At 56.6% G+C, this 27,962-nt stretch overlaps 1 protein-coding gene and 1 long non-coding RNA gene across 5 annotated transcripts in view; one reads left to right on the plus strand and one right to left on the minus strand.

Annotated features, from left to right (window-relative positions):
* Positions 1-1,636: 1,636 nt before the first annotated feature.
* Positions 1,637-5,288, plus strand: LOC147572514 (uncharacterized). The gene is made up of 2 exons (XR_015246298.1): positions 1,637-2,050; positions 3,245-5,288. It is a non-coding gene; the product is annotated as an uncharacterized LOC147572514 (long non-coding RNA).
* The window catches only part of TMCC2 (transmembrane and coiled-coil domain family 2), a 40,035-nt gene continuing 16,194 nt past the window's right edge, over positions 4,122-27,962 (minus strand). For 3 of the 4 annotated variants that reach the window (XM_086694375.1, XM_086694376.1, XM_086694377.1), the window contains 3 exons: positions 7,612-8,552; positions 6,251-6,386; positions 4,122-5,705 (listed from right to left, as the gene is read on the minus strand). In XM_086694375.1, coding sequence (XP_086550501.1) covers positions 5,394-5,705; positions 6,251-6,386; positions 7,612-8,552 — 1,389 coding nt within the window. In that variant the 3' untranslated portion in view covers positions 4,122-5,393. Of the gene's footprint in view, positions 5,706-6,250; positions 6,387-7,611; positions 8,553-17,998; positions 18,222-27,962 lie in introns of those variants that run through there. The other variant, XM_025921098.2, reaches the window with a different exon arrangement.

Consider the following 27,962-nt stretch of genomic DNA (forward strand, 5'->3'; position numbering starts at 1 on the left):
TTTCAGACGCGTGTGTGTGTGAGTGCGAGTGCACACGTGTGTAAGGGTGTGCGCACGACGGTGTGTGAGAGTGTATCCACGTATGTGAGCGTGCGTGCGTGCACGTCCGTGCGTGAGTGTGCGCGCACGTGCGTCCCCAGTAGTCTGAGCTCCATCAGGGCATGGACCATGTCTTTCTTACTGCTCTAAACTGTGCTTCTTGAATTTAGCAGAGCCAAAGTGGGGTTGGTTTGGAGGCCACACACCTGCGCCTCGGGCCGCTAAACTATGACGAGAGCTCTGAGACCCAAAGAAGGAGAGGGATGGGACCTGTCCTCAGGCCCTTTCTCCTAAGCAGCCATGTTGCACCTGTCAGCTCTACCCATCCTCGGCCTGACCTGCCCCCCCCCCGCCCCACCAGCTGAGAAGATGAGGACGAAGGTCCAGTTGGAGACACATAACAGGTCGTTGGTGACTTATCTCTTGCGTGAGTTCACGCAATGCCCAGTTTCGTGGGAAACCCTCTCCTCCTCACCTCCACCCCGACTCTGGGTGCTTGGGGCTGACCTCAGCCAGAAAATGGGCAAGAAGACCCAATTCCAAGTAAAGTGGGTGCTTTCTCACATGGAGCTAGGGACCCAAGAGGGTGGTACCGAGCAAACTCAGCCTTCCTGCGGGAGACCAAAGAACAGAGCCCCCAGACCAGCCAGAGAGACCCAGATCCGTCCAAAGCATTAACTTCGGGCTCGTCTCCAGTGATCTGGAATTGCCGTAAGAAGAACCAAACTAAGGCAACCGGAGCCTTTAGCTGGGAGGTGGATGAACAGCAAAGCCTAGGCACCAGTTTGTGGAATCCCCTCCGGGAACTTTTGGAAACAGCTAACTTGGCAGATGGCTGCCCGGAGGCAGGGGCATGGTGGAGGTGGCCTCTCCATTACCCCCGGGCCCCAGGAGACCTCATCTGGACAGTTGGCCTGGGGAGGGGGGAGTCAAAGGCAGGGATGGGCTGCCGGGGGAGGGACAGCGTTCCCCGGAGGAGCCGCGTGTGGGAGGCCGCGCTGCGTCACCTACCTGGGCTGCCCTTCTGGCTGACTCAGGTCCTGCCTGCAGGTCTGGATGTGCTGGGGCAAGTCCCAGCCTCCACTCCCTCCCCAAATGCCATCCCAGCACACTGGGTGGGGGCCGAGAGCTTTCTCCATTTTTATTTGGAGGTTGGCTACAGCCCTTCAGGCTGAGGGGTCACTGCCAGCCACCTTTACAAGCCCTGCCCAGCCCTGCCCAGCCCTGCCCAGCCCTGCCCACAAGGAGGTCAGAACCCTCCCTGCGGCCCCCAGACGGTCCAGCGGCAGCCTTGCAGGTTATCTCCCCTTGGGGAGACCTGGGGGTGGCCTGTGGCAGGCACCCACATCCAACATCTCCTCTGAGCCTCGTGAAAGTCCTGCCACTTGGGCAGCACGAACACCACCGCATTTCAGATAAGGAAACTGAGGCCCACGACCTCACAGGCCTCAAACCGGGGCCTCCTGATGCTGACTCCCGAGCCCGTACCTGGCCCACGGGCCGGAGGAGGGAGGGCCCCGCGTGCTCATACACTTATAGGCCCGGGATGGTGGCAGCAGGCCTGGGCCGGGCAGGCAGGCCTCATCCTGTTCTCCCTCAAGCTGGGGCCTGACCCCTTGGGCCTGAGCCGGCTTTGTCTGTAAGACTTAGGTGAAAGGCCTCTGGAATGAAGAAGGTTCTCCGCTCCCGGGAAAGGGGAGCCGTGAGGGCCTCTCTTGGGCTGTCAGGGATCAGAGGCTGACTCCCGAGTCACCCTCAGCCTGGGAAGTTTCCGCAGCCTCTGCCTTACACTTCCCGAGCGGCTTCTTCCACACCCGAACATCCCCTGGGGTCCGGGGTGAAGAGTAATCACAACTGCCCTGAGTTAGTCTCCGATCACCTTCCAGGTACTGTGCCGAAGTCTTGGATGTGCAGGATGCCCTCTCTCTCACACCCCAGACCCGTGAGCCAGAGGTCACTTGCACTCCTACTTGCACGAGGCGCTCCGAGGGCAGCTGGAGGCTTGTCTCAGGTGAGTGGCGGTGCTGGGATTTGAACCCAGGTTGTCAGGCTCTTGATATCGGCATCCGGACCGCACTTAATGGCCCGGCCACTGATGGGGAAATGAAGCCTGCCGCGAGGACCTTCCAGGTGCCCCAGCTACAGTTGCATATTCTCCCGCTCTGTGACCCCAGTTGTCTCCTTCTCCCCCCTCCCTTCCCACCTCAGAATCAGCCCAAGAAAACTGGAGCAGCGAGGGTTAAGTCACCTCCCTCTGCCGGTGGTGCTGTCTTGCTGTCGGAGGGCTCTGTGCTCGCCAGGCCTGCACCTGCTCCAGCGGCGCCCTTTCCACTGGCTGGCCCGGAAAGCCAGCTGCGCGCGGGCACTGCGAACACGCTAGCTCCGGGCCAGCCTGGCAGGTGCAGCTGGAGGGCGAAAGCACCGACTCCAGGCCGAGATGCGGGGCTGGGGCCTGCAGGCCAGATCCTCCGGGAAGGAGCCTGCTCCCCAGCACTGTCCCCCCTGCCCGACAGGTCCTGCTGTCTGAAGGAGGCCGGTCCCCTGCAGGGTGGGCGGCCCTGTGAACCCTGGTGGGAGAAGGAGGCAGGTCCACGGTGGGAGCGATTCCCTCCCTTTTTACAGTGGGAAGAGAGGCTAGACACAAACAAGGAAGTGTCGGTGATCATCAGAGGAACAAAACCCAACTCCCAGTCGGGACAAGGCAGGGCTTTCCTAGCCACCTCCCTGTCAATAGGAGGCCTGTGTAGTTCCATCCTTTCTGCAGATGCCTCTGGCCGGGGCGATCTGCCCCCTCTTCTTGGACTTGCTGCTTCAGTATCAGCGGAGAATGATCCCCTGCCCTCCCTCCCTCTTCCCTCCTCCCTTTCAGTGGGGACTGGGGCTGGCAGCGACATTTGAGAGCCAATGCAGGGAAGGCACCTGACCTTGGGGAGGAATGTGGGAAATGTCTGCAGCCTGGAGCAGCCACCCCCCACACACACACCTGGGGCCCAGGAATGTGGCCCCCACGGGAGGCGTGTGTGTGTGTGTGTGTGTGTGTGTGTGTGTGCGCGCGCGGGTGGGGTGCAGGGCCCAGAGTGCTAAAGTGTTGGAGGGCCCCATAAGGTCACCTGCTGAAACTCCTACATGGTCACAGAGGGTGAAGATGAAACTAAAGCCTGCTCTCCTTGAGGCGCCACCATGGTGCTCTCTCTGATCCCCTTAGCGAGTGCTCCCTGACTCCTAGAGCCCCCTCGAGCCCAAGGCCACAGGCACGACTGCAACTTGTGACTTCTCAGACCCGCAGAACCACAGAATGTCAGAGCCCTTTGAAATCAGCAGCTACTGTGTCCATCCCCCATTACAGATGTGGAAACCGAGGCCAGAGAGGCTAAGGGAATTGGCCACAGGTGCACTAACTACGGGCCAGGACCCTGGGGTGGGTGCCTTTCCCACACACCCCCTGCACCCAGCCTCCTCCTCTCACTAGGAAGATTCAGGTGGTACTCACCCCCCCCCCCCCCAAGGTCTTACAGGGTCCCTGCTGGGAATCCAGTGCCTTCTGTGAGTGCCCTTAACTGCCAGGGTTGGGAGCTGCAGCCACAGGGGCAGAGGCTGAGGGCCTGGCCTCCACGCTCAAGGCTTCTGGTGAGCAGGTGATCTGTGCTCTGGCTGCACAGCATGATCAGGCCCCGGTAAGTCCAGCAGATGCCTCTCTTTGGGACTGAACCCCGAGAAAAGGGTGAGTAAGGACTCTGCTGCCCTCTCGTGGCCACACCAGGTCTGGCTGCTGCTGTCTGGGTTTGGGGCTGTTTGTCTTCTTCAAGCCCTAGAAAGCAATCTCCCAATCCCCTCCCCCTAGAAAGTGCTCTGGGCAGCCAGAGGGGGTGGTGTCACCTCACTTCCCTATCACAGAGGCCAGAGCTTTGGCTGCGCAAAGTAGGACGGGAAGGGTGCACGATGGCTTGTTCAGGGATGGATCCTGAAGGAAGAAGGGCTCAGGCCAACAGGGGAGGCCCAGAGTGTTACCCAGAATGCCTGGGTGTGGGGAGAGACCCGGTGGTTTCCACGGGGATGGCCTCATCAACTAACACTAGACAGGATGCTTTGAAAATTTAGAGGATATTTATTTTTCAGGAAGGTCCACCACAGCTGACAGGCACTACCCTCCTCCGCTCTAAGGGATTTCTCTTTTGTTTTTCGAGAAATGCCCTCTCTTCTTGGAAGTGCCCGTGGGAAGGCTGGGATGTGAAGAGAAACCATACATAACACTCCAGAGCCTTAAAAAAATAAAGCAACAAACAACCTCCTCCACACAAATACACACATACAAAATAAACAGATGTATAAAAGAGAGGCTATGCTCCTCCCGTCCTGGCTGAGGGGTGCTTTGGGAGAGTGGGGCTGGGTGGCTTCGCCCCCCTTCCCCTAGCCAGGATTATCCAGAGGGGAAATGGTATGGAAGTGCCCAACAGCCAAGAAGAAGGCCCTGGCTTCTGAGAGAGGACAGGGGCAGGGCCTCTCCCTCTCCCTGGAGCTCAGGGGGGACAAGTTACAAAGGAACAAATAAATAAATAAATAAATAGAACCCAACATGCTCCCAGAGGCCTAAGGGCTTAGGCTGAGGCTCGGGGGGCCCCTGGGGCCTGTTTCCCTGAAAAGAGCAGATCCAGTGACAGGCAGAAAGAACAACAGGGAAAACACAAGTCCAAAAGCTGTACTCCACCTGGCCTCCAGAGCCTGCGTCCTTCATATCCCGGGAAGGGCCCAGCCCGGAAGTGAGCCTCAAACCAGCTCTGGAGGAACCAGGGGTGGACCGAGCCTGCCCTCTGGCCCGGCAGGTGCCCAGAGGCTGGGGGGACCTGCCCTCTCTCCCTGGCATTCTCTGAGGCCAGCAGAGCCCCACCCCCCGCTTGCCGTCCGGCCTTCACCCCGACCATCTCCACAGGAGGGAACTGTGGATGTCTCCAGGTTGGGCTCTTCCCTGGAAGGATGGGGCGTGGCCCTCTCCTGCTCCTCTTCTTGACCCTCCTGACTTGCTGCATCCTGAGTCCGCTGGGAGAAGTCCTTGTGTGACTGTAAATAATCAGAACGGTCCATCCCGGTGTCCTCCTCTGCTCCATTTGGCCACGGATGTCCTCACTGTGCCCGGCCAGGGCTGCGCTCGAGGCTCCCTTCAGGCCAACAGGGAGAAGGCGTCAGACAGAAGCAAGAACGGAGAAGGGGGCAGGAGCTGCTGGAATGGACAGTTTGGGCAAGAGGCCAAACCAGACACACGAACAAGTTCAAGGGACTCGGGAGTCCCCGGGTCCCTCCTGGAGAAGCGTGGCCATCTTGGGGCCGGGGGGAGCACGGGGCAGGGGTGGGCTGGCCGCTCAGCTGGGCAGCAGCACGTGCTCCAGGAGGTAGGTGAGGGAATCCCAGTGCTTCCAGAGGAGGAAGAGGACGAGGACCAGGAGGGCGGTGCTGGTGATGCGCAGGCGTGTCTTCATGAGGGGCGTGATGAAGCTGGCGATGGTGGACACGAACACCAGCAGCACGGCCATGAGCGCCAGGATCACGTTGATGAACTTGCCCAGCAGAGCCCGCGCGTTGGCGTTCTCCACACCCTCCAGCTGCACGACCTGCTGCTGCTGCTGCTGCAACTCCAGCTTGGTGACGCGGGTCAGGCAGGACTCCACGGCCTCCTGCGGGGGGGAGGGGCGCGTGGGAGCTCAGGGTGGGCTGAACCCTACCCGCTCTGAGGGCAGAGAAGGTGCCCTCAGAGTTAGGAACCCTACCTACTCTGAGGGCAGAGAAGGTGCCCGTGCACAGGGCGCCCCCTGCAAAGGCCAGTGCTTTACGACGTTTTAGGGAGGATGGTAGGAGACGGATGTGGTTGATTCGTGTGTGTGTGGGGAGTGGAGAGGGGACACACAGCTGGCCCAATCCCCTGGAGCTTCCTCTCCAGGCAGCCTGGAGCCCGCAGATCCCGATTATTCACTGGCAAGGCTGCCATCACAGAGCTGGGGGCATGGGCGGCCCTCGCCCGTCGGCTCGCAGAAATCCAGCCTCTGGCCTGCCCGGCTCCTATCTCTGCCCCATACTGCCCTCTTCAGCCACACGCCCATCTGCGCCGCCAGTGGACCCGCCTGTGCCCATCACCCCCCACTTGGTAAAGGCCTCACCCTCCGGCCGCCGACAGCTCTCTCAGCACGTCTGGGGCCCCCCCGGGGCCAGTCTCTGGTCGTACCTGGATGTCCCGAGCCCTTTCGTAGGACTGGTAGGCCACCTTCTCCTCCATGCTGGCCAGTTCCTGCTTCAGGTTGGTCATTTCATTCTGGTGAAGCTCGGTCAGGTCATTGAGCTGTTCTTCCAGCCGCTCGTACCTGGCAGAGGGAGAAGGGGTGACTTCAGTCCTGGCCCCCTGACCTCCCTTCTCTCCCCAGGATCAATTTTGTTCCTCAAAACATGCAATGCGTTCAGTCCCCTTCCAATTTTAACAACAACGACAACGAAAGCTACTCTTTATACGGTGCTGCTTCCAAGTAGGCATTGTGCCCAGGCTTTACCCACGTTATCTCCCAGGATCCTCACCCCCCTCAACCCCACGAGACACGCACTAGCATCATCCTATTTCACAGATGAGAAGCCTGGGACAGAGAGAGGTTAAGGAACCTGCCTAAGGTCCCACAGCTCATGAACGGAGGACTCGGATTAAACGCCTTCGGCGCGAGCCTGTAAGCCCTGGACTGAGATGCTCTCCTGGTCACCAGGGACACAGCGACACAGAAACACAATCCCTGCTCTGCAGGCACAAAGTATCAAAAGGTGACTCTCATGTGGGGGTAGTTTTCAGGCAGGGACCCCCCCCCCCTCAATTTTCTAACCCTTCTTCATATATATGAAGAAAAAGGAAAAGAGCTAATTAAGGAAAAGCTCGCTGAGAATCCCAGGGAGCAAGTGACAACCAAATGACACAGGAGGGGCACTGAGCAAGAGGGCGTGGAGCAGGTGGGGCGGGGAGGGACCGGAGACTCCAGCTTCTGCCAAATGTTTAACCTGATGGTGCCAGAGGTTTACATGGTTTGACTTTAGAGGTTTGGACTCGTCGAACCTTCACGAACCCTAGGAGTAGGGATCTGTGTTATTGCCGCGGCACAGACCCGGAGAGCAGCTGTGGGGGGCACTAAGTACTTTGTTCAAGGTAAACAGGAAAGAGCAGAGCTGGGCTTTGAACCCAGGGAACCTGGCTCGACAGTCAGTGCCGTTAGTCCTTCCAGAGGAGAGGCCATGTAGCTGGCCATGTCCCTGCCTCAGTTTCCCCCTTCTGTACACGGACCACATAACCATCAAGCAGGGATGTTCAGAGCTCCTGAGACAGGCAGAGCCTTCTCTCCATCGGCAGGTCAGGCCCCCTAACCCTATCTCCCAGCCGCTCTGACCAGTCTGGAGGAAGGCCTCCCGGGGCCTCTTCTGGCTCCTTCCGGCAGCCTCGGACCCTTCTATGTGCACCTCCACCTGCCTCCGCGAGCCGGAGTCTGAAAGCCGGCGCCCCGCCGCTCCGGCAGAGGCCCGGCCGGGCGGCGGCGGTGCGGGAGGGGTGGCGCCTACCTGTAGCGCTCCTCCTGCAGACACTGGGTCATGTAGGTGTAGTCCCTCTGCAACTGAGCCTTCAGGTCCTCCATCGAGTCCTCCAGGTGGGACTGTCCCTCCTTAATCTCCCGCAGCTCCTCCAGCAGAGCGTCCAGGCTTCCGGGGGCCCCGTACAGCGTGTTCGACTTGGGGCTCCCTAGCGCCCCCGCCGGCCCAGCCCCGGAGTTGCTGCCCGCCCCGGCCGAGCTGGCGCTGGCACTGGAGCACTCGTCATCGCTGCCGTACTTGGGGCTGGACACGAGGGTGGCGCTGCCGCTCAGCGCCCGGGCCGCCTCCTCGGGGGGCCCGTCCTCCAGAGGGTCCTTCAGGTGGGCGATGTTGTCGGCGCTGCCAAACTTGTTGCGGATGAGGCTGGCGAACTCCCGGGGCTTGGACACCACCGCGGTGTGGGTGGCCTGCGAGAGGCCCGAGAGGCTGCCCTTGACGCCCTCGACCACGCCGCCCCCAAAGCCACTGATGCCCGCGCGCACGTTGGCGCCCACGTCCTTCAGGCCCTGCTGCATGTCCCGCAGCACGTCCTTGGGCTGCCGCGAGGGCCCGTTCTGCTCTATCTCCTTCAGGCGCCGGCGGTAGTGCTCCAGCTTCTTGTGCAGCTGGGCGATGGTCTGGGCCGACTTCTGGTTCTTCTTCTCGAACACCTGCTTGATGCGTGACACCTGCTGCTTGTCCGCATTGTTGGCCAGCTTCAGGTACTCGGCCACGTTGTCGTCCCGCGCCTCCTGCTCGATCTTGATCTGCTCGGTGATCTTCAGGATCTTCTGGTGCAGGTGGTCGATGGCAGCCTTGGTCCGCTGGGGGTCGGGGGCCCCGTCCGGCACGTCCAGGCTGACGGGACCGTCGGCATCCCCGTGGCCGGGGCCGCTGGGGAGGCTCAGGGCCACAAGGTCTCCCTTGTCAACCTGGGGAAGGAGCCAAGAAAAGCAAGCATCGGTAAATCGTGACACTGTGGGAGGATACCCTCCTATGTCCGTGGACACCTCTGGCCTTGGTTTCTCTGCCTGGGAGATGGATGCAGGAGGAATAGGAAGCTTCAGGGCAAGAGCCCCCAATAACCACAACCGTAGCAGTATTCCTTTACGGTGGCCATTTTGTGTTAAAAGATTTTACTTCTGGGGCACCTGGGTGGCTCAGTCTCTTAAGCGTCCGACTTCAGCTCGGGTCATGATCTCACGGTTCGTGAGTTCGAGCCCCACGTCGGGCTCTGTGCCGACAGCTCGGAGCCTGGAGCCTGTTTTGGGTTCTGTGTCTCCCTCTCTCTCTGCCCCTCCCCTGCTCGTGCTCTGTCTCTGTCTCTCAAAAATAAATAAACGTAGAAAAAAAATTAAAAAAAAAAAGTTTTTTTTCTAAGTAATGTCTATACCCAACGTGGGCCTCTAACTCCCAGCTCCAAGATCAAGAGTTACACCCTCCACTGACCGAGCCAGCCAAGTGCCCCTACCCATGGCCAGTTTTGAAGGGCTGTCCCAGCTGCGATCCACTTAATCCTCATAACATCCCTAAAATGCAGTCTAGGCAGATCTGCCCCTCCTTTGGCCCAGAGAGTTCAAGCAAGTTGCTCAGGGACACACAGCCACGAAAACACAGAACTTCCAGCCCAGAGCTCTTCTTGCTCCATCACACGGACCAAGTATGCCTGAGGAGAGTCACCAGACTGACTTCTCAGAGACAAGACAAGCTGTCCCTCTGGACTCCACCTCCCCCAAAGGCTCCTGCCTCAAACAGGCCTCTCTCCCAGAGCTGGCCAAAGCCTACACTTTGGCCCTACGCAGGCACAGGAAGCCTCCCCACCTGTCCCACCCCGGCTTTCCTGAGGCAGTTCAGCAGGTCCCCTGCCTCTGTGGATGCCCCTTCCAGCCCCTCCATCACCTTCCAGCTCTCCTGAGTCGTCAGCAACCTCTTCCGCTTCATGACGGCGGGAGCACCCGGCCCTGCCCGCTCTCCCAGACGCTCTCCCAGACTCGGGAGAGGAGCACAGCCCCACCCACCGTGCTGGCCAGGTCCTGAGGACTCAAGTCCCAGGAGCAAACCCTGGGGGCCAAGGGCAGCAGAGACCAGTCTGGGGGCCTGAAGGTACCAGGGCCTAGCTCAGGAGGGGGCAAATGTGCAGGACGGAGCAGACGGTCCCTTTCCAAGCAGCAGGCAGGCTTCCCAAGCGCATGAGGGTGGCACAAAGGAGAAGAGAAGCCGAGAAAGGTTGGGGGGTCGGGGTGAAAGGAAGGGAAGGTCCCAGGAGATAGGAAAGATGAGAAACCGCGGGGTCAGAAGAAAGCAGGCGGGCCTGGAGTCCTGCTCTCCCAGGGTCGGCCCCCCTCCTCTACCCACCCCAGCTGCTGGAGGACCTCTCTGTCCACAGCTGAGTCCCCTGTGTCTTATCGCCATGCAAGAACGGAAGCAGCAGGAAATGGCTCAACCCCATGTATTTTTACACACAGCACACCCCAGGACGGCCGGGTCAGATCCTTCGCTCTTCATGTGTGTGGGGCGGGATGAGGTACAGGTGGGGGAAGGGGTTATAAGCGCAAAGCAAGTGGCCCGCTTACCCACACCAGAACTGGAAGCAGCCTGTGCCAATTACAGGCAGAAGTCACTGGACCCGGTTTCTGCCGAGGTGCAAAGTTATTGGAAAACACTAGTGAAAACAACAGTCCTGCCAAAATCAGGAGCCGGGGAGGGGATGGGGGCGGGTGGCTCCTCTGTGGGTTTCCTCTGGGGCCTTTCCAGGTCACAGTTCTGCTGGGGATGCTGGGGACAATGCCGATCCCTTCTCCAATCTCTCCTAAAGTCAGGACTTGCCCCTTACATTGGCTTTGGGTCTCCCTTTGTGTCCCCTGGCCCTCCCTCCAGGGGCACATGTCTTCAGAACCCTGCCTCTGAATTTCTGAACTTGCATACCAGAAGAGCCAATTCCACAGCCTCCCTTAAATGATCTGTCCCAAGGTCTGTCACGCCAGTGTGACTTAAAACCCCGTCCTGCAGTTAAACCCCTTCCTCCTGTGCTATGTCCTGCAGTGATGAAACCTGTCTCTCCCTGACCCTCAGTATCCCCACCTGAGAAGGGGATAATGCTATCTACTCTCAGGTCTCTGTGAGGGTTGCACAAGATGATGCCTAGCAAGCACTTAGCCCAGTGTGGGGCATACAGAAGGCACTCATAAATGCTGTCTGGATCCAGGCAGCACAATTCAGGGGGGCAGGGGAATGCAGTTTCATTAAGAAATTACACCAACCAGGGGCACCTGAGTGGCGCAGACAGTTAAGCCTCCAGCTTTGCTTGGGTCATGATCTCACAGTTTGGGAGTTCGAGCCCCACGTCGGGTCTGTGCCGACAGCTCGGAGCCCGGAGTCTGCTTCGGATTTTGTGTCTCCCTCTTTCTCTGACCATCCCCAGCTCACGCTCTGTCTCTCGGTCTCTCTCTCTCAAAAGTAAATAAACATTAAAACAAAACAAAACAAACAGTGTAGACCTAGGGTCCAAGATTGAAAATTCATTCATAAAAAAAAAAGAGATTATCCCTACCAGTGCACTCAATATTGATACTATAGCATAAATATTGAACTACAAAAAAATTAAATTCTCTAGGAACACGATTTTTAAGATTAAGCAATCTGGTCCTCTTCTAAGGCTGCTGTGCTTCCAAAGAGGCTCAATTCTCTTTCTCCCTCTTTGGGGGAGAAAAAACATCCGGAAGATGAGTTTTGGGTCTGAAACATGGCTTGATGCTCGGCCCTCGGCGGTGCTCGGCTGTCTCTATAATGAGCAGAGAACCTGCCACAAGGACTAGGAGGGGTATGCAAGCAGCTAATGAGACAGGGATGCCGTGAAAAGTAGAAGTGCTTTGGGACTCCGAGGGACTATAAAATAGCAACTCTCCCCCTACCTTGGCTTTACTCCGGCAGCTTAGTGTCTCTCCTCTCTTGATTTAGAGTCTGTCTAGCTTACAGATGGAAAAGCCGAGTGGAAGCTGGCTGCGAAATCCCCGGGAACGAGAGAACAGACATTCCTGGGAAAACAAGCTGGGGCCTAACGGTGGGCTGGAGTGGCCTGGGGCTGGGCTCCTGGCCCCCTCACCTGCCCCTCTTTCCTGCCCTGGGGCCCAGACACGAGCCCGGGGGTCCCTCAGCAGGACACCAGCTCCTTGCTGCCCCTCCACTGGCATCTGTCACACCTGGACCCCGCTGGGCACCTCCAGTCACAGAACACCCCCACCCTGTCCTCCTTCCCCACGGAGGAAGGCGGGGGGTTCTTCATGCCTCCCACCCCAGGACACCCCACCTCTCCCCATAGCACCAGTGGCCCCTCAGGACTGAACCACGACAGAGTGGCTAAAGGAAAGAATGCCAAGGAGGTGGCAGGCAGCAGGCAGAGGCACCAAGAAGGAGAATACTTTAACAAAGGAAGGAGAATTCAAGCATAAGATGACAAAACTATGAAGGATGGAAAAAGCAGAAGAGGGGAAAGAGAGCTGGAAAAAAAAAAAGCACACACACAAAATAACAAACAAAAAAAACCACAAGGAAAAGCAATGAGCCTGTGGCATTATTTACGATAGCCAAGACGTGGAAGCTGGCTCAATGTCCGTCCATAGATGAATGGATACAGAAGAGGCAGAGTACATGCGTAGGGGAATAGTACTCAGCCATAAAAAAGAGTGAAATCTTGCCATTTGCAACTACGGGGATGGAACTAGAGAGTATAAAGCCAAGTGAAACAAGTCAGAGAAAGATAAACACCGCATGATTTCACTCATACGTGAAATTTAAGAAACAAAACAAAGCAAAAAAGAGACAAAGAACACAGATTCCTAAATACAAAGAACAAACTGGTGGTTGTCAGAGGGGAGGTGGGGGATGGGTGGAACAGGTGAAGGGGATTAAGGGGACACTTATCGTGGGGCACCTGGGTGGCTCGGTCAGGTAAGAGCCCAACTCTGGATTTCGGCTCAGGTCATGATCTCGCAGTTCATGGGATCGAGCCCCATGTGCTGACAGCGCGGAGCCTGCTTGGGATTCTCTCTCTCCCTCTGCCCCTCCCCTCCTCGCATACATTTTCTCTCCCTCTCTAAAAATAAACAAATAAACTTTAAAAAAAGAGTACACTTATGATGAGCACTGTATCATGCATAGAATTGTTGAATCATTACCCCATACACCCTGAAACTAACATAACACTGTGTTAATTATACTTCTATTAAAAATAAAAAGAACAGCACGGAGACAGGACAGAGAGCCCATGCAAGGCAATGGAAAGAGCACCAAATTTGGAGTCAGACAGCAATTTAGAACCCTAGCTCTGTCCCTCACTGGCCACGTGCCCTTGGGTATGTCATTAACTTTACTCTATTTTCTCACCCGGAAACGGGAGGGGATTCGACCTACCCCCAAAGGGTTGTCAGGAGAATGAAATGAAACACTAAGTGAAGGCAACAATCGGTACAATCTCAGGGCATACAGCAGGTGCTCAAAAGCAAAATTAAGTGATACTTCATATTCACTAGTGTGGCTATAATTTTTAAAAGGAAAATAACAGGGGGTGCCTGGGTGGCTCAGTCGGTTAAGCGTCCGACTTCGGCTCAGGTCATGATCTCACAGCTCGTGAGTTCGAGCCCCGCGTCTGGCTCTGTGCTGACATCTCAGAGCCTGGAGCCTGCTTCGGATTCTGTGTCTCCCTCTCTCTCTGCCCCTCCCCCACTCACGCTCTGTCTCCCTCTCAAACATTTAAAGAAAAAAAATTTTTGAATGGGTGTTCAAACAAGTACGTGTACACATGTATTCATAACAGCACTTTTCACAATAGCCAAAGGGTGGACACAACTCATTTGTCCATCAACCAAAGAATGGGTAAACGAAGTTGGTACATCCATACAGTGGAACATCATTGGGCCATAAAAGGAATGAAGTCCCACCGATACACACAACAACGTGGATGAACTTTGAGAACATCACGCAAAGCAAAAGAAGCCAGATGCAAAAGGTCACGTGCTGAAGGATTCCTTTTATATGAAACGTCCAGAAAGGTTAAAGCCATAGAGACAGAAGGCAGATTAGTGGTGGCCAGGGGCTGGGGGGCAGGGGAGGAGTGGGGAGTGGGGAGTGGCTGCTTAATGGGTCTGGGTTTCTTTTGGGGGTGATGGCAATCTTCTGGAGCCAGACAGAGTGGTGACTACAAAAAGCTGGATGCAGAAGGCCAGGGGTCCTCCCGCCTGCTGGTTCCGGCCACCGCTCCAACCAATGTCCTATTACAGGGTTGGTCTGTGGGAGGGTCTCCTGGTCCTTCAAATCACTGTCTCATTTTCAACAGAGCCAGAGCTCTTTCTAACTCACTCCCAATCCCGTGTCCTGAGGCCGGGTACAGATCACTCAACCCCCCGGTCAGTGGTGGGTGAAAACTCCCTGGGTCTCCCAGCTGGAGCACGGCAGCGAGTGGGCAACAGAGGCACCACTGCTCCTCTCTCCAAATTGTCACAGAGTTTCACTTGGCCCAGGCCACTCAGCCCTCTGTCCGTGCCCAGCAGCCAGCACCACACCTGGAGCTGCGGCCCCAGCATCATGGCCTTCCCACTCCACTCTCCTAGGTACCTGACCCCAAGATTGATCCCCGTGCGTGGGCCAGGCAAGTTCTTACAAGGAGAATGGTGGAGGGAGGGCCATGCTTCCTTCCATGATGCCCTTCCATGCCGGGCAACCAGGGAGGCCATGTCACGCTCTCCGCTCATGGTACCTACCAGCCGGGGCTGAGGTCACAGACCTTGTTCTAAACAGTGACTGAGGTCCAAGAAGTCCTGGTGAATGTTCTGGAAGAGCCAGAGATGGGACGTTGTCTTAAGTGTCCAGGGTCCAACCTTCCCACTTCCCCTCCCTGCTTCCTGCACCCAGAAGCACCCCCTCCACGTGGGCTCGCAGAGCCGTGGACTCCCTTCCCTGTCCCCATCCGGCAATTCCGCATGAAGCCGGATTAGGCATGCTGCCAGATTACAGGAGCCCTGGCTCCTGGGGGCCTCCCAGGGCTCCCACCTCCTCCCAGGCCTGAGCTCATGTCCTCTGTTAACCCGGGGCCCTGCCATGGGGGCAATGGCTCCCCGTCTTGCACACCAGCCCAGCCGCCCAGATCCCAGAGGCCGGGAGCACACAGTATACTCTGTAGGGACAGAAAGCATCCAGGCTTTCGTGAAGCTCTGTGCAGGGAGGAGAAGGTATTAGCTGCTGTGAAATGTGGAGCGTGGTGCTATTTCTCGGCAATGGAATAAATTCCACCTGTGCTCCCAGGTTCCCACAAGACTGCAGAGGGCTCCCAGCCTGACGCCCCTTCCCAGGGGACAAGCAGCCCCTTCCTGAACTTACAAAGTACTCCTGTTAGGGTCCCCAGGGCAGGCTGACACAGAAGATGAGGACTTCCTGTCCTAGGTCTCTGCTCAGGAAAGCCAACACGAAGGTCACTCTTAGACAGACAGATACACACACACACACACACACACACACACACACACACACACACACACACACAAGGAGAGGGGAGGGGAGGAAACAAAGAGTTTTGGAGCTTCTTTGCTTCCCTTTGGGAGAGCAGGGCAGTCCCTGTCATCCTGGGACAGGTGGCCTTCAGGCTCCCTCCCAGGGCGGGGAACAAGAGGGTCTAGGGTCTGGCCAAGCAGGTTGAGATCCACATGGGATGTTGCTCTTGAGCAGGGCCTGGGCTTCCAGCGGCTAAGAGCCCAGAAGGCCAAGTGTGATGGAGGCTGTTGAGCCCGCGTGACTCAGCAGAGGTGCTTCTATCTGCTGACTTCTGGCCCCGTGACACTGATTTGAGCACCCCTCTTGGGATAGAGAACACTCAGATTCACTTTTTCTAATCATCCCCAGAGGGAAAGGCCAGGGCCAGGATGGAAAGGAACATTCATGGCCAGCTAAAATCCTTCTGCCTAAAGAGGCCGTTTGACCTTGCGGGGAAGCTGGGAGGAAGGGACCTGAAGTCTCCCACACCAACTAGATATTCTAGCCAGAGCCGGAAAAATGACCCGAAGCCCCGGTCCTGGAGGCAGGGGCTGCCCCCATTCTTCTAGATCAGCAGGCACAGCCTGTCGGGCTGCTGGCTCTTTCTCTTCCTGGTGAGGAGGTGGGGGCAATTTGCGGTTTCTTGTTCGGTCCCAGCTCTGGACACCCCATCACAGCTGACCCATGCCCCCTGACCCCCACGTGGGAAAGGCGCAGGGGAGGGGAGAAGGGGAAGGCACCAGCCCACCCAGCGGTTCCTCCGGTGCCAGGGAGCCTAAGCGGCTTTTCTCCGGAGGGCAGGGAGGCAAATGCTTAGGCACTTAATGGAGCACACGTGGGGCAGTATGTATACCCGGGTCTGTTCACGGGGGGTCCAGCGGGGTGAAAAACTCCTGCAGCAAGGCCCCAGCCCTACAAGGGGGATTTGAGAGGCAGGAGCCCGAGGGCCCTGGCTCCTCCCTGCAGCACCCCGTCCCCTGTGGCAAGGCATAGGCCCTCAGCGGCTTTACAGAGAGTCCCATGCTGCCACCTGGGATTTCAGAGTGCAGGGCACAGACACCCGAGGAATGCACTCGCTCGTCCTTTCAGAAAGCACCTGCGATCTCCAGGCAGCTGGGCACCGGGTGGAGGCTTCCGTCAGCCTCTGCCTGCAGCCAGCAGGCACCCACCCCTGCCCAGACTCGGGCCTCAGGGCTACCCTCTCCTCTCTCTCCCCCAGCCCTCAGCTTCCCGTCCCTGCTGACAGGCCCACCCATAGGTTCTGGCCCAGTCTCCACCTTCCGCTCAGCTACCACATTCCCTGCCCTGCTCAGAACGATGCCCTTTTCCACACGAATGTCCTGCACACTCTGCCTCCTCCCCGCCACAGGCTCCTGCCTCGGGGCCTCCTCCGTTCTCCACCCTGCAAATTCTCCAAAAGCTCCAGGCGCCCAAGCACTTGGTTCCTTCTGGACTCCCCACCGTCCACCTGGGGTCAGTGCTCACGGGACCCTCACACCCTGCTCTCCCTGTCCAAGTCTTTCTGTAGACAGAAGCGACCACATCCAGGCACACCCCTTCCACTCAATCGCACACCAGCTCCTCTGGCCCCAAGAAGAGTGACTTATGGCCTACTGGTTTCTAGAGGCTTCTGAGCCAGGGTTCACCTGTGCTTCTGCATAAGACTCCTGCCCCCGCCCCCACCCCCACCCCAGGGGCCCTCCGGATACTCCTCAGCCTAGACCTGAAGGCCTGGTGTTCGCCCCCTCCACCCTCCCACAAAGAGTTCTCTGTAATGGAGAGGGGGCTACACCTTGAGAGACCAGAGGGTGAGCACAGGCCACCTGGCAAGCAGCACAAATGGCTTTCTCCCATCCCTGCCCAGTAACCTTCTCCCCTTCCACCCATCAGGGGCCTCACCTGTGCGGGTCCCGTTTCCCGAAGCCGTGCCGGTGACGGGGCGCCAGAGGCTTTGAGGCTCCAGCTTTCCAGGGGCTGGGCCAGGCCCCCGGGGTTGCAGTCCCTGGGCAGCACGGGGCTTGCCAAGGGAAGCCGGGGTCTGCGAGCAGGTGTGCCCAAGCTCCCAGGCTCTGCAGCTGCCATCTCCAGCCTGAGGCCCAGCCTGGGGATTAGGGACGGATTGCTCTGGGAGATTTCCCCTGCCCTGGGGCTCACAGGCTGCTCCTTCCCATCTGGGAGGAGACAGGCAGGATCACTGAGTGGGGAGACCCAGCCCTAAAGAGGTGCCCCCGCCACCACCACTCTGCCCATCCCCAAGCTCAGCTGTCGCCACCATGAGTTCAGTGTGCATGAGGACACCCAGGTGTGACAGGCAGCACCTCCAGCCCCCGTGGGGGGTGCAGCACATGGAGACATGTGTACCTGCATCACTCATCCACCTAGTGCAAGCCCAGAAATGCCTCCCACCGTCAGAAGCCCCCCTGACAAACAGAGGCACAGTCCACTGGCTCCCTTCTTCACCTCCTAAAGGAAGTAGGGCTCCTGGCCAGGATGAAAAGGAAGTCTCTGGAGCCTGGAGGGGACTTCTTGTTGGATCCTAACACAGCCAGCTCAGCCTGGAGTACCCTACCTCTCTCCCTTCTGCCCCGCTAAAGCCTCCATCACTCCCAAGCCGTGCTCCGTAGCCAAGAACTCCCTGGAGGGATCAGAATTCAGCCAGCATCACCTGGGGGACCCCCGCAGCTCTGAGATATTCTTCCAGAAATCCACTCTCTGCTCAGACACCACTACAGCTCCTTCTCCACCGACTTCTGCTCCCTATTCCCCGCTCTCCTCTATGCCCCATCCCCCCCCCCCGCCTCCCCCCAGCATGGCCCAGGCATAGACACCGGGGATCAAACACAGATGGCAAACTCACAGCAGTGCTTTCCTCCTTGGACTTCATCTGGACAGTTCCAGCAGGAAATCCTGTGAGTGGCCAGCAGAGGGGGCCAGAGGGCCACAATTGAGGCGAGCAAGCTCTGAGCAGGGGTACAGGAGGGCCAGCAGAGTTGAGGGCCCAGCTCAGTCTCTCAGGGAGGCTTCCAAGGCACAATCACCAAAGACACGGTTCCTGCACCTACGTGAGCCAGGCGAAGGACTCGGGTTTTAAATACTCAGGGTCCACACGTGGTAGGGTGGTCCCAAGAAGGTGCGAAGAGATAAGAAGGTCCCAGCCGTATCTGTGGGGCCCAATGCCAGGGCGTGCAGCCAAAACCAAGAGTAGGAGTCCCCACACCCTGGGCTTGGGGGAACCTTACAAACATTAATGGTGGCCGATGACTTGGGGTTTGTGAGGACAGAAACCTAGCAAAAGCACATCAACAGGTCCCGATTTCTGGGGGCCAGCTCAGCCATGTGCAGCCCGGGACATGAGGGTCAGAGACTACTTCCAGCACCTCCCAACATTTGTTCCTCTCGCACAGTGGTTATGTGCAAACAGGTCTTCGGTCTTACTTCCCCGAGGAAGGCAGGAATCACATCTTAAACACGTCCGAGCCCTTCGCTGGGCCTAGCATTAGAACGACCCTCCCTGGGCTTTCAGAATGATTGAATGACCTATCTCATGGGGCTGTAACAGACAGTCTGTCTATTGCAGCTTTGTCCTAGGCATCCAAACCACAGCCTGGTCTTCTCATACTAAGACACCCCTCCTCTTCCAGAACTAATGACAAGCCTGTAAAATAATATCTAAGACGAAGTATATTGGGACCAAAATTTTTAAAAGCATGTTTTTGCACTCATTCTTAACGCAGCCTAGATGATAAGATTTTGGTTACTTTAAAATGATCATCCAAAGACTTTTTTTTTTCCTTTTTAATGTTTTTAAATGTTTATTTTTGAGAGAGGGAGAGAGAGACAGAGTGTGAGCTGGGGAAGGGCAGAGAGAGGGAGACACAGAATCCGAAGCAGGCTCTAGGGTCTGAGTTGTCAGCACAGAGCTTGACGTGGGGGCTCCAACCCACAGATCATGAGATCATGACCTGAACCGAAGTCGGATGCTTAACTAACTGAGCCACCCAGGCGCCCCAGACTTTACCTTTTTCTAAATCCACGGCAGCTCTTACTGATTTTTTTCCTCCCGTATTTCTCATTATAAAAGTTTTTGGGTTTTTAGGAATATTTTTCTAATGTTGATTTATTTTTGAGAGAGAGCAAGAGTGGGGGAGGGGCAGAGAGAGAGGGAGCGAGAGTCCCAAGCAGGCTCTGGATTGTCAGCACGCAGCCTGTCACAGGGCTCCAACTCATGAACTGTGAGATCATGGCTTGAGCCAAAAGCAAGAGTCAGATGCTTAACCGACTGAGCTATCCAGGCATCCCTAAAGATTTTATTTTTAAATAATCTCTACACCCAGCGTGAGACTTGAACTCACCACCCCAAGATCAAGAGCCATACGCTCTACTGACTGGGACAGCCAGGTGTCCCTGCAAGTGTTTTGAACTACTTAAGAAATTTTACTTGGAACACATCCACAACAAATCAAACAAGCCCTAAGTATATACACATATTCTTAATGTTTTCTTTTTCGAGAGAGAGTAAGCGGGGCAGGGGCAGAGAGTGAGGGGGACAGAGGATACAGAGGATCCGAAGCGGACCCTGCGCTGACAGGCTGACAGTAGACAGCCCGCTGTGGGGCTCGAATTCACGAACCGTGAGATCATGACCTGAGCTGGAGTTAGAGCCTCAACCGACGGAACCACGCTGGTGCCCCCGCAAAAGGCGGTCATTTTAAAGCCCTTATTTTTTAAAACGTGTCAAGTCAAATTCAGCATAATGTGTAGAAGCACTTCAAGAAATGTTGGTGGAATAAATGAAACAAACAGACCTCTCTCCCCCGCCTCCCTCCTTTCTAGGCTCCACCAAGCTAAGATGTGCAACATTTCCTTTCAAGCAGAACAGAAGGTGGCAGTGAGCAGGAGACCAGAGGTGGAGAGAGCCCTGGGGCTCTCTCCTGAGCTCTCTCCCTTCCTGGACTTCCCGATCATGAAGGCTCAGAAGCACCAGAAAGAGGTTCCTGCAAGAGCACACTGCACCACCAAGATAACCTTGAGGAGAGCCCCCAGGACACAAGCAGCTGGGGGTCTCCCCGATGGAAGGGTTCGGCTCCTCTCCTCCAGCGACAACACCCATCAGCACAATAACTAAACAGCAGGAAAAAGAGGGGAGGAGCTAGGGGTGAACCGGTAGTCTGCTAAGAGAAAAGGAACAAACAGGAACCAGGGGGAGGTGTGCCAGGCAGGCCAGGGGGGAGAGAGATCCCTTTCCCTCCAGAGTCTGCTCTTGTCTTTACGTGCATGAAATGTTCCCAGACCTGCCAAGGCCACGGAGCTTCCTGTCCTGCGGGTGGGAAGCAGGGAGCCCAAGCCGCCGTGATTTGGGGTGGGGAAAGGTTATGTGAGCCCTGGATTTGGGTCTCAGTTCCACAGTTGCTCTGGGACCTCAAGCTCCCACACGCCCTGAGGCTCAGTGTCCCCAAGTGCAATGGGAGTGGGGAGTGGAGGGCGGCGGGAGGGGGGGGGTGGGGCTGAAAAGCCCTGGCTGAAGGGGGATGTACCACAGGAAGACTCACCTAGGCTAGGCTCTGTGGGGGAGGGCTACCCCTCTCAGTGGCACGGCAGAGGGCCTGCGGTCAGCGGCCTGCCACAGACCCGCACCCTGCCACTCGCTGGCCTCGGCAGGCCCTGCGTGTGCTCCGTCACAGCTGCAGGAGGAGGCACCAGGGCCTACAAAGCAGCAGCCTGGAGGAAGAGGCCTTAAGGAATCAGACCCGCGGCATCAGGAGGTAGGAGGGGAAGGTGAGAGACTCTCCGTAGCCGAGCCTCAGTTTTCCTGGCTGCAAAATGGCACGCATGCTCATGAACTCCCAGGGCTGCGGTGAAGATAAATTGGGAACATGCCTGACACACTGTTGGTTTTACTGAACAAGACGACCAGCGCCGAGGCCCCCTCGCCACACGTGTATGTGCACGTACACGCACACACACACCACACGCTACTTGGGAGACTCTGCCTGGGACAGAGAAAGCCACAAAAATGGCTGCCGAGAGAGTGGCAGGTGGATGCGGAAGGGCTACAGTGAGCAGTAAGGCTGGGGGCTTAGGCAGCACACGAGCCACAAGGCAACCTCCTTCTGCGAAGAAGAGGGTGCCCCTGAGAGGATGCCATCGCGTGTACCTGCTGTTAAGTCCTGGCCGTCCCGCTCCCCTGCTGTCACCCCCTCTGGCCTGGCGGAGACGCAGGCCCCATGTCAGCCAAGGTGGGGCGGCCCCCGTGGCTCGGGCCCACAAGCGTGGGCAGCTGGGCTGGGCCAGGGGTCTGTGGTCGCACTGCCCCTACCCTCCCGGTTAGCCTGAGCCCCGGGGTGACAGATGGAAGAGGACGCTGGAGGGAAGCCCGGATAGTCGCTGGGCTCTGCTCAGTTCAGTCTCCTCTTCCTCTTCTTTGAAGTTTCAGGCCAGGCCCCTTCTTCCCCTAATACTGTCAGTTTCACATTTTCTCTTTTCTTCTTCTCCTCTGGTTATCGTTCTTCAGCTCCTCCCTTTTTTAATCTTCCTACTTACTCTTCTTTCTCTTAGGGGGGGAAAAAAAGGCACAAACCACATATTCTGAAGGAGGGGAAACCTGAGAAGCCATCGGCTTTAGAAGCTAAAGACAGCTAAATTTAGCAGCTCAGAATAGAAGGTGAGGCCTTCAAAATCTCACGCTCCAGGTGCGCTGTGAAAATCTCCCAGTTAGCATCCCTCCGTGGCAGGCTGCTGCCTCTCTAATGCTCACCTCTTGCAAATAGGGCTTTGGGAAGCGGTCGGCACTCCGAGTCCTTCCTCCAACACTCATTTGTTGACCCGACCAGAAGATGCATCTTCTTAGAAACTTACGTTTCTCAGCAGAGAGCTTCTTCGTCCTCCCTGCACCACCCCCGCCATGAAAGGCAGGAGGGGAGGAAGATTCATAGTCTGCGGGGTGAACTACAGCAACCAAGTGGGCATGTTTCGTAGGAGCAGGTGGAGAGGCTTGGCCCCACGAGCGGATAGAAAAGGCAGACAGAAAAGGCCAGAATGGAGAGAGCTGGGGGGTGACCAGCACGCACACACCAGGCCACCCTCCAGCTGCTTCCAGGGAGGGAGAAGGCCATGTCTCCCACCTGGTGCTTTTCCACCCGGCTGATGCCGTGGACACTCCTACAGGAAGCCCCCTGCGGGCAAAGTCATGAGCCAGACGCTGGGCAGTGGAGAGAACTGCTCACCTTTGGTCTCTTTTAGGAAAATAAAAATGGGTGACAGGTGGATAGAAAAAGATGATTTCGGGGCGCCTGGGTGGCGCAGTCGGTTAAGCGTCCGACTTCAGCCAGGTCACGATCTTGCGGTCCGTGAGTTCGAGCCCCGCGTCAGGCTCTGGGCTGATGGCTCGGAGACTGGAGCCTGTTTCTGATTCTGTGTCTCCCTCTCTCTCTGCCCCTCCCCCGTTCATGCTCTGTCTCTCTCTGTTCCAAAAATAAATAAACGTTGAAAAAAAAAAAAAAAGATGATTTCAAGCCTTTCATAGCCACTCTGTTTCCTTGGTGGTGGGGGCGCTGGGGACAGGTGTAGGAGAAAGTGACCCAGAGAGGAAGCAGCTTCTTTTTGGGTGGTTTTTAGGAAGAGAGCACCCCCACCCCGTACTCTTTGCCGAGAAGAATTTATTTTTTTAATTTTTTTACACTTATTTATTTTTAAGAGAGAGGGACAGACAGAGTGCGAGCAGGGGAGGGGCAGAGAGAGAGGGAGGCACAGTACCCGAAGCAGGCTCCAGGCTCTGAGCTGTTAGCACAGAGCCCGATGTGGGGCTCGAACTCACGAATCGTGAGATCAGGACCCGAGCCAAAGTCGGACGCTTAACTGACTGAGCCATCCAGGCGCCCCTGCCAAGAAGAATTTAGAATGATTCCTTTCTAAAAGCAGAGGGTTGACATGCAGAACTCTTGGGGGTTCCTGCTGACTCCAGGGCTCCTCACTTACATGAGCTGCCCTGATTAAACAAGGAACACAAGCTGCAAAATGCTGTTCGACTGAGTGCCAAAGCCAGCAAGGCTCAAAGGGACACGACTCGCAAGTCCGAGGCACATGCCCGCCATGCCACCAGGCCCCTGAGAAGTCAGTAGACAGGCATGGGGCCCAGATCATAGCTGGCTCTGAAGCCGCCTGCTCAGGCCGTGAAGAAACCTTATATAATGAAGTTAATATTACAGAGCTTTTCCAGGGCAGGCTTCACCTTTCCGGCCACCCGAAGGAGGTCACAGTATCACTTTGGATCTGTTGAGCGTCTGCTGGGCATGCTTAATTATTCACTAGCTATGGATACTGACCCAGCTTTGGGGTCCCAGTAGCAGGGTTTCTGCAGAGGTGGAAGAGGATGCAGTGAGAACTCCCCCATCCAGACTTGAGTGAAGGTCAAAGAGGACAAAAGAAGTAGAGGCCTGAGAGTTGGCCTCTGCAGGATGTGGGAAACAGGGGCTGGGAGGGGCCAAGAACAGTCAGACGCCCCAGCGCCCGTCACTGGGGAGAGAAGGGAGGTCGGAGAGGGCTACGGTTTCCAGAAACATCACTCATTGCCTCCAGCCCCCACACTGCAGGGCAGGACAGCCCTTGGCTCCTGGAGCCCAGCAGGAATGCGGCCGGGTGTATGTATTCATCACTGCTTCTGTGTCAGAGCCCTCTGCCCTGTGGCGTATAAACAGAGAAAGCTCAGACTGCCCATGAGAAGAAAGAGGCAGGAGCGGGGATCAGGTTAGCGATACTAGATATCCACTGCCTCATCTGGCACCAGAGGGAACCGAGATCATGTGTCGCAACTCAGGGATGTGGTGGATACAGGGAGGAATGTGCACGGTGGCTGGGAGCCCTGTGCCAGCTCCCTTGACCCATGCCCACACCACCAGCACTGGCTCCTCGCCGTCTGGAACGGGATGACAGAGAGCTCCTCCTGCTGCTGACTCTTACCGGCTCCGGCGAGGGGCTGATAACCAAACCTGGAGCACACCTTCCCCTGGGGTGCATCTTATGGGCTCAGGGTCCCAAGGGGAAAGGCTGGGGACTTGAAAGTCTCCCACCTGCATCTGGGCTGGAGTCCTCATGGACTCCAGGGGCTGCAGAGAGCCACAGGGTCTCCCATAAGGTTTTGGCCTGAGCTAGGCCACAAGGGGGGCTGAAAATGCAAGAAACTGGGTCTTGCTAGGTAACTTGGACATGATCTAACTTCACCCCCCCGCCCCCCCCCCCCCCCGGGGGAATTCTGTACTTCCAGAAGCCAGGGCTAATCTGGAGAACAGGGGGAATTTTCTATCTAGAAAGAAAGTCATGGATGTCAGTGGGGAAGATGAATAAAGGCTAATTCTAGAAAAGCCAGGTCCTTCCTGGGACAACTAACTGAGCCCAGGATCCTGCTCTAAAAGAGAAGGCTGTAGCTCATGATCTCTGGGGCCCAAGCTTTAGGTAAGGGGCAGTTTAGCCCCTCTCCTGATTGGACCGGACCCCTAAAAGGCAAGGTGCTTCTCCTGCATATGAGGACCGCAAATCAGACTAAAAGAAGAATTTGATTTGCCAGGTGCTATAAGATATACTGCTGTGGTGGGGCTCGAAGGACCCAGGAAAATAGTCTTTTTTTTTTTTTTTAACATTTATTCATTTTTAAGAGGCAGAGAGAGACAGACCCGAGCAGGGGAGGGGCAGAGAGAGGGAGACCCAGAATCCAAAGCAGGCTCCAGGCTCCAAGCGGTGGAAGCTGCTTCTGGGTCAGAGCCCGCTGACACAGCACAGAGCCCGACACGGGGCTCGAACTCACGAACCTCGAGATCATGACCTGAGCCAAAGTTGGACGCTTAACCAACTGGGCCACCCAGGCGCCCCATGCCTTTAATCATTGAGACAGGAAACAACGGTTCACGACAAATCACAGAGCTGCCCCGTCTTGGCCTGGTGAGCGGCTGGCTGCCTCTGGTTCTCTGTCCACCTAAGGAGCCTTTGCATGCGGAGAGGAAGAGAAAAGACAAGGGGACGAGACGGAACAGAGAAGGCGGCTGTCCTCCCTAGCAATTGGGTAGGAGTTCCGGCTGGCACAGACCTGAGTGTATACATGAATGACTGAACGGGCAGAGTGTCATGTGACTCTGAAGGTAGATGTATTTGTGTGGACAGGCCGAGGAACGCAGCGGGACCCTAGAGCAGGGCCCCTTCGGCCTCTCGTGTAATCTGGCCTGCAAGCTCAGACACACGAGGAAGCCCCCCAGATGCATGGTCTGGCCTCCCCCAGCCGCTGAGGGGTCGGCAGGGCAGCCGCACCCACCTCTGACCCAGCAGGATCTCAGACGTAAATAAGCCCGGCTCCTTTGGCACCTGCCAAGATCTGTCTTCTTGGCAAGAGCCTAGGGCTAAGGGTGGCCCCTCGCTTGCCATCCCTCGGAGTAAACAGGGGTGCTTATTCATGCCGGGGCAGAGAAGAAAAAATCTTGTTGTCGAGTAAGTCTGGTAGAGCAGTATACGGAAGAACAGGATGTCCAGAGTCTGCTCTGGTTTAGGTGATGAGCTGAACACCACTGGTTTCCCTGCCTGGAGCCTGGAGATAAGACCTCCTGAGGCCACAGGAAGCATCCAAGCGTGACACGATCTCTCCACTCTCTGCACCTCACCGTGTGCACCTGGCCCTCTCGCCCACCCTGCCTGCCCTGGTTCAGCAGGGGCAGCAGGCTGGCCCGTCAGTAAAAGTCCTGCCACGGAGCACCTCCGTGCTGGTCTCCGAAGGCTGTCTAGACACCTTCTGTGAGCTCTAGGCTCCCACCCGCACGCTGTTCCTTGTCCTCAGAGGCCACCAACCACACCACACAGAGGGGGAAGGGCAACCAGAGCAAGGCCAGGAGCCAGCCTGGCAGGGCTGGCCATAAACCCAGTGCTCCTGCATTATCCCCCTCCCGAGACCCTCCAGCTGGGTGCACCTTGCACAAGCCTGGAAGTGGGGAGAGGACCATGGCAGCAGCTTAGGGAAAATTTTGAATAAGACCAAGAGGGAAGCAATGAGCCAATCAGATGTGGAACAAATGAGAAAAAGGGAATATACACCTCTGATCCCTGCAGGGGCTAATCTGGTCCCTGAAATGCTGGGAGCAGGACACAAAGGCAGGATGGGAAGAGTTACTAGGTTTCTCTGAGAGTACACATTTTCTCAGAACTGCTGCTCAGGAGAGGGAGAGGGAGAGAGGGAGAGGGAGAGGGAGAGGGAGAGAGGGAGAGGGAGAGAGAGAATAAACACTCATCTGCTGGGGGACACTCAACTCCACTGTTGCTGCACACATAACCAGTGGTTCCTGCTGCAGCCCCTGGGGCCCGAGTTTCCCAGAGGTTAAGGCTACGTTACATACAGATGGAGAACCCAGATGTCACCTGCATTCTCTGGGCACCTAGGGCCCCAGTGCCCCAACAAATGATGACAATTTTTTTCGCTTTATAGATGTCAGGCAGAGAGAGTAGCTAATTTGCTCAGTGCTATACAAATAGTAGAAAGCAGGATGGTGGGGTGGAGATGGGCATTTGTTTTTGCTTTTTTTTGAAAAAGAAAAAAGTTCATTTATTTATTCTTGAGAGAGAGAGAGAACGCATGTGCGCATAAGCAGGGGAGGGGCAGAGCGAGGAGGAGAGAGGGAGTCCCAAGCAGGCTTCGTGCTTTCCGCACAGAGCCTGACGTGGGGCTTGATCTCACGAACCGTAAGATCAGGACCTGAGCCAAAATCGAGAGCCCGACGCTTAACCAACTGAGCCACCCAGGTGCCCCCCGATTTTGCTTTTAGGGGAAATCATTTAAGGCACAATGTCGAAAACAGCTAACTGGAGGGAACAAATGATAGCCAACAATGTCACCAAGGCTGAGCTGCCTCCCAGGATCATGAGCCCCTATCTGTTCCCCTGCTGTCCTTGGGGCTCCAGGTCCCCTGCTCTCTTCGGGTGGGGGCTGGGCTAGCCTCTCCATGACAGCTGAGGAACTATAGCTGCCTCCAGGCTGTTCCAGTAACTCAACCCCCGCCTGGGCCGCTCTGGTCCGAAAGCCAGCTGGTGAGTTCCAAACAATGGCAAGGGGTGTGGGTAGTGGGGGAGGCTTATGAATTAAAAATAGATGCTAGTAATCACCAGGGAGCTTGCAGAGAGCATGCGGAGCATTGTTTACTAGAGAGAAGAATACCTTCTATTCATGCCCAGACCGGGGTGGAACCACCACAGCTTCTCACACCAACCAATGGCCTCTGGGTCTGGGGGAGTCAGCTGACAGAGCCGGGTTGGCTGGAAGACCCCCTTGCTCCTCAGGAGCTCCCCAGGCCTCGCCTATCTCTGGAGGAACAGCTACAGGGCTGGAAAGTTGTGTCACTGAAGGGGGAACGGCACCCCAGCAATAAAGTCACCCTCTTGGGCCGAGGCAGGTCTGCTCCCTATGGATACTGCATCACGTGACCCCTGGTGCTTTCAGTGACCTTACATCTGTTTGGTCTCGCGAACACGCTCGAATGTGGGCTCCAGTCTCCTCTCTGCCATGAAAGTAGCTGGGTGTCCTCAGGCAAGCAGTCTCTTGATTCCTCTAGGACTCGGTCTATTCATCCGGAAAATGGGGATAAGAACACCTGCTCTGGCAACTTCACAGGGAGGTTGTTCAGATTCACTGGGCAATACATATGACAGAGTTGGGGAGAGCTGAAAGTTCTAAATAAGGATATAAGACAGTCATAGGAACAATCATGTCCCCAGGGCACTGTCCTGCCTGGCAGCTCGCCCAAGAGCGTCCGGCCCCGGTCTTTCACCGGCAGCAAGAGAAGAACCCCGGCTGTCTC

This window comes from Puma concolor, chromosome E4, assembly GCF_028749965.1.
Source record: "Puma concolor isolate L17-30 chromosome E4, mPumCon1.1.hap2, whole genome shotgun sequence".
Lineage (NCBI taxonomy): Eukaryota > Metazoa > Chordata > Mammalia > Carnivora > Felidae > Puma > Puma concolor.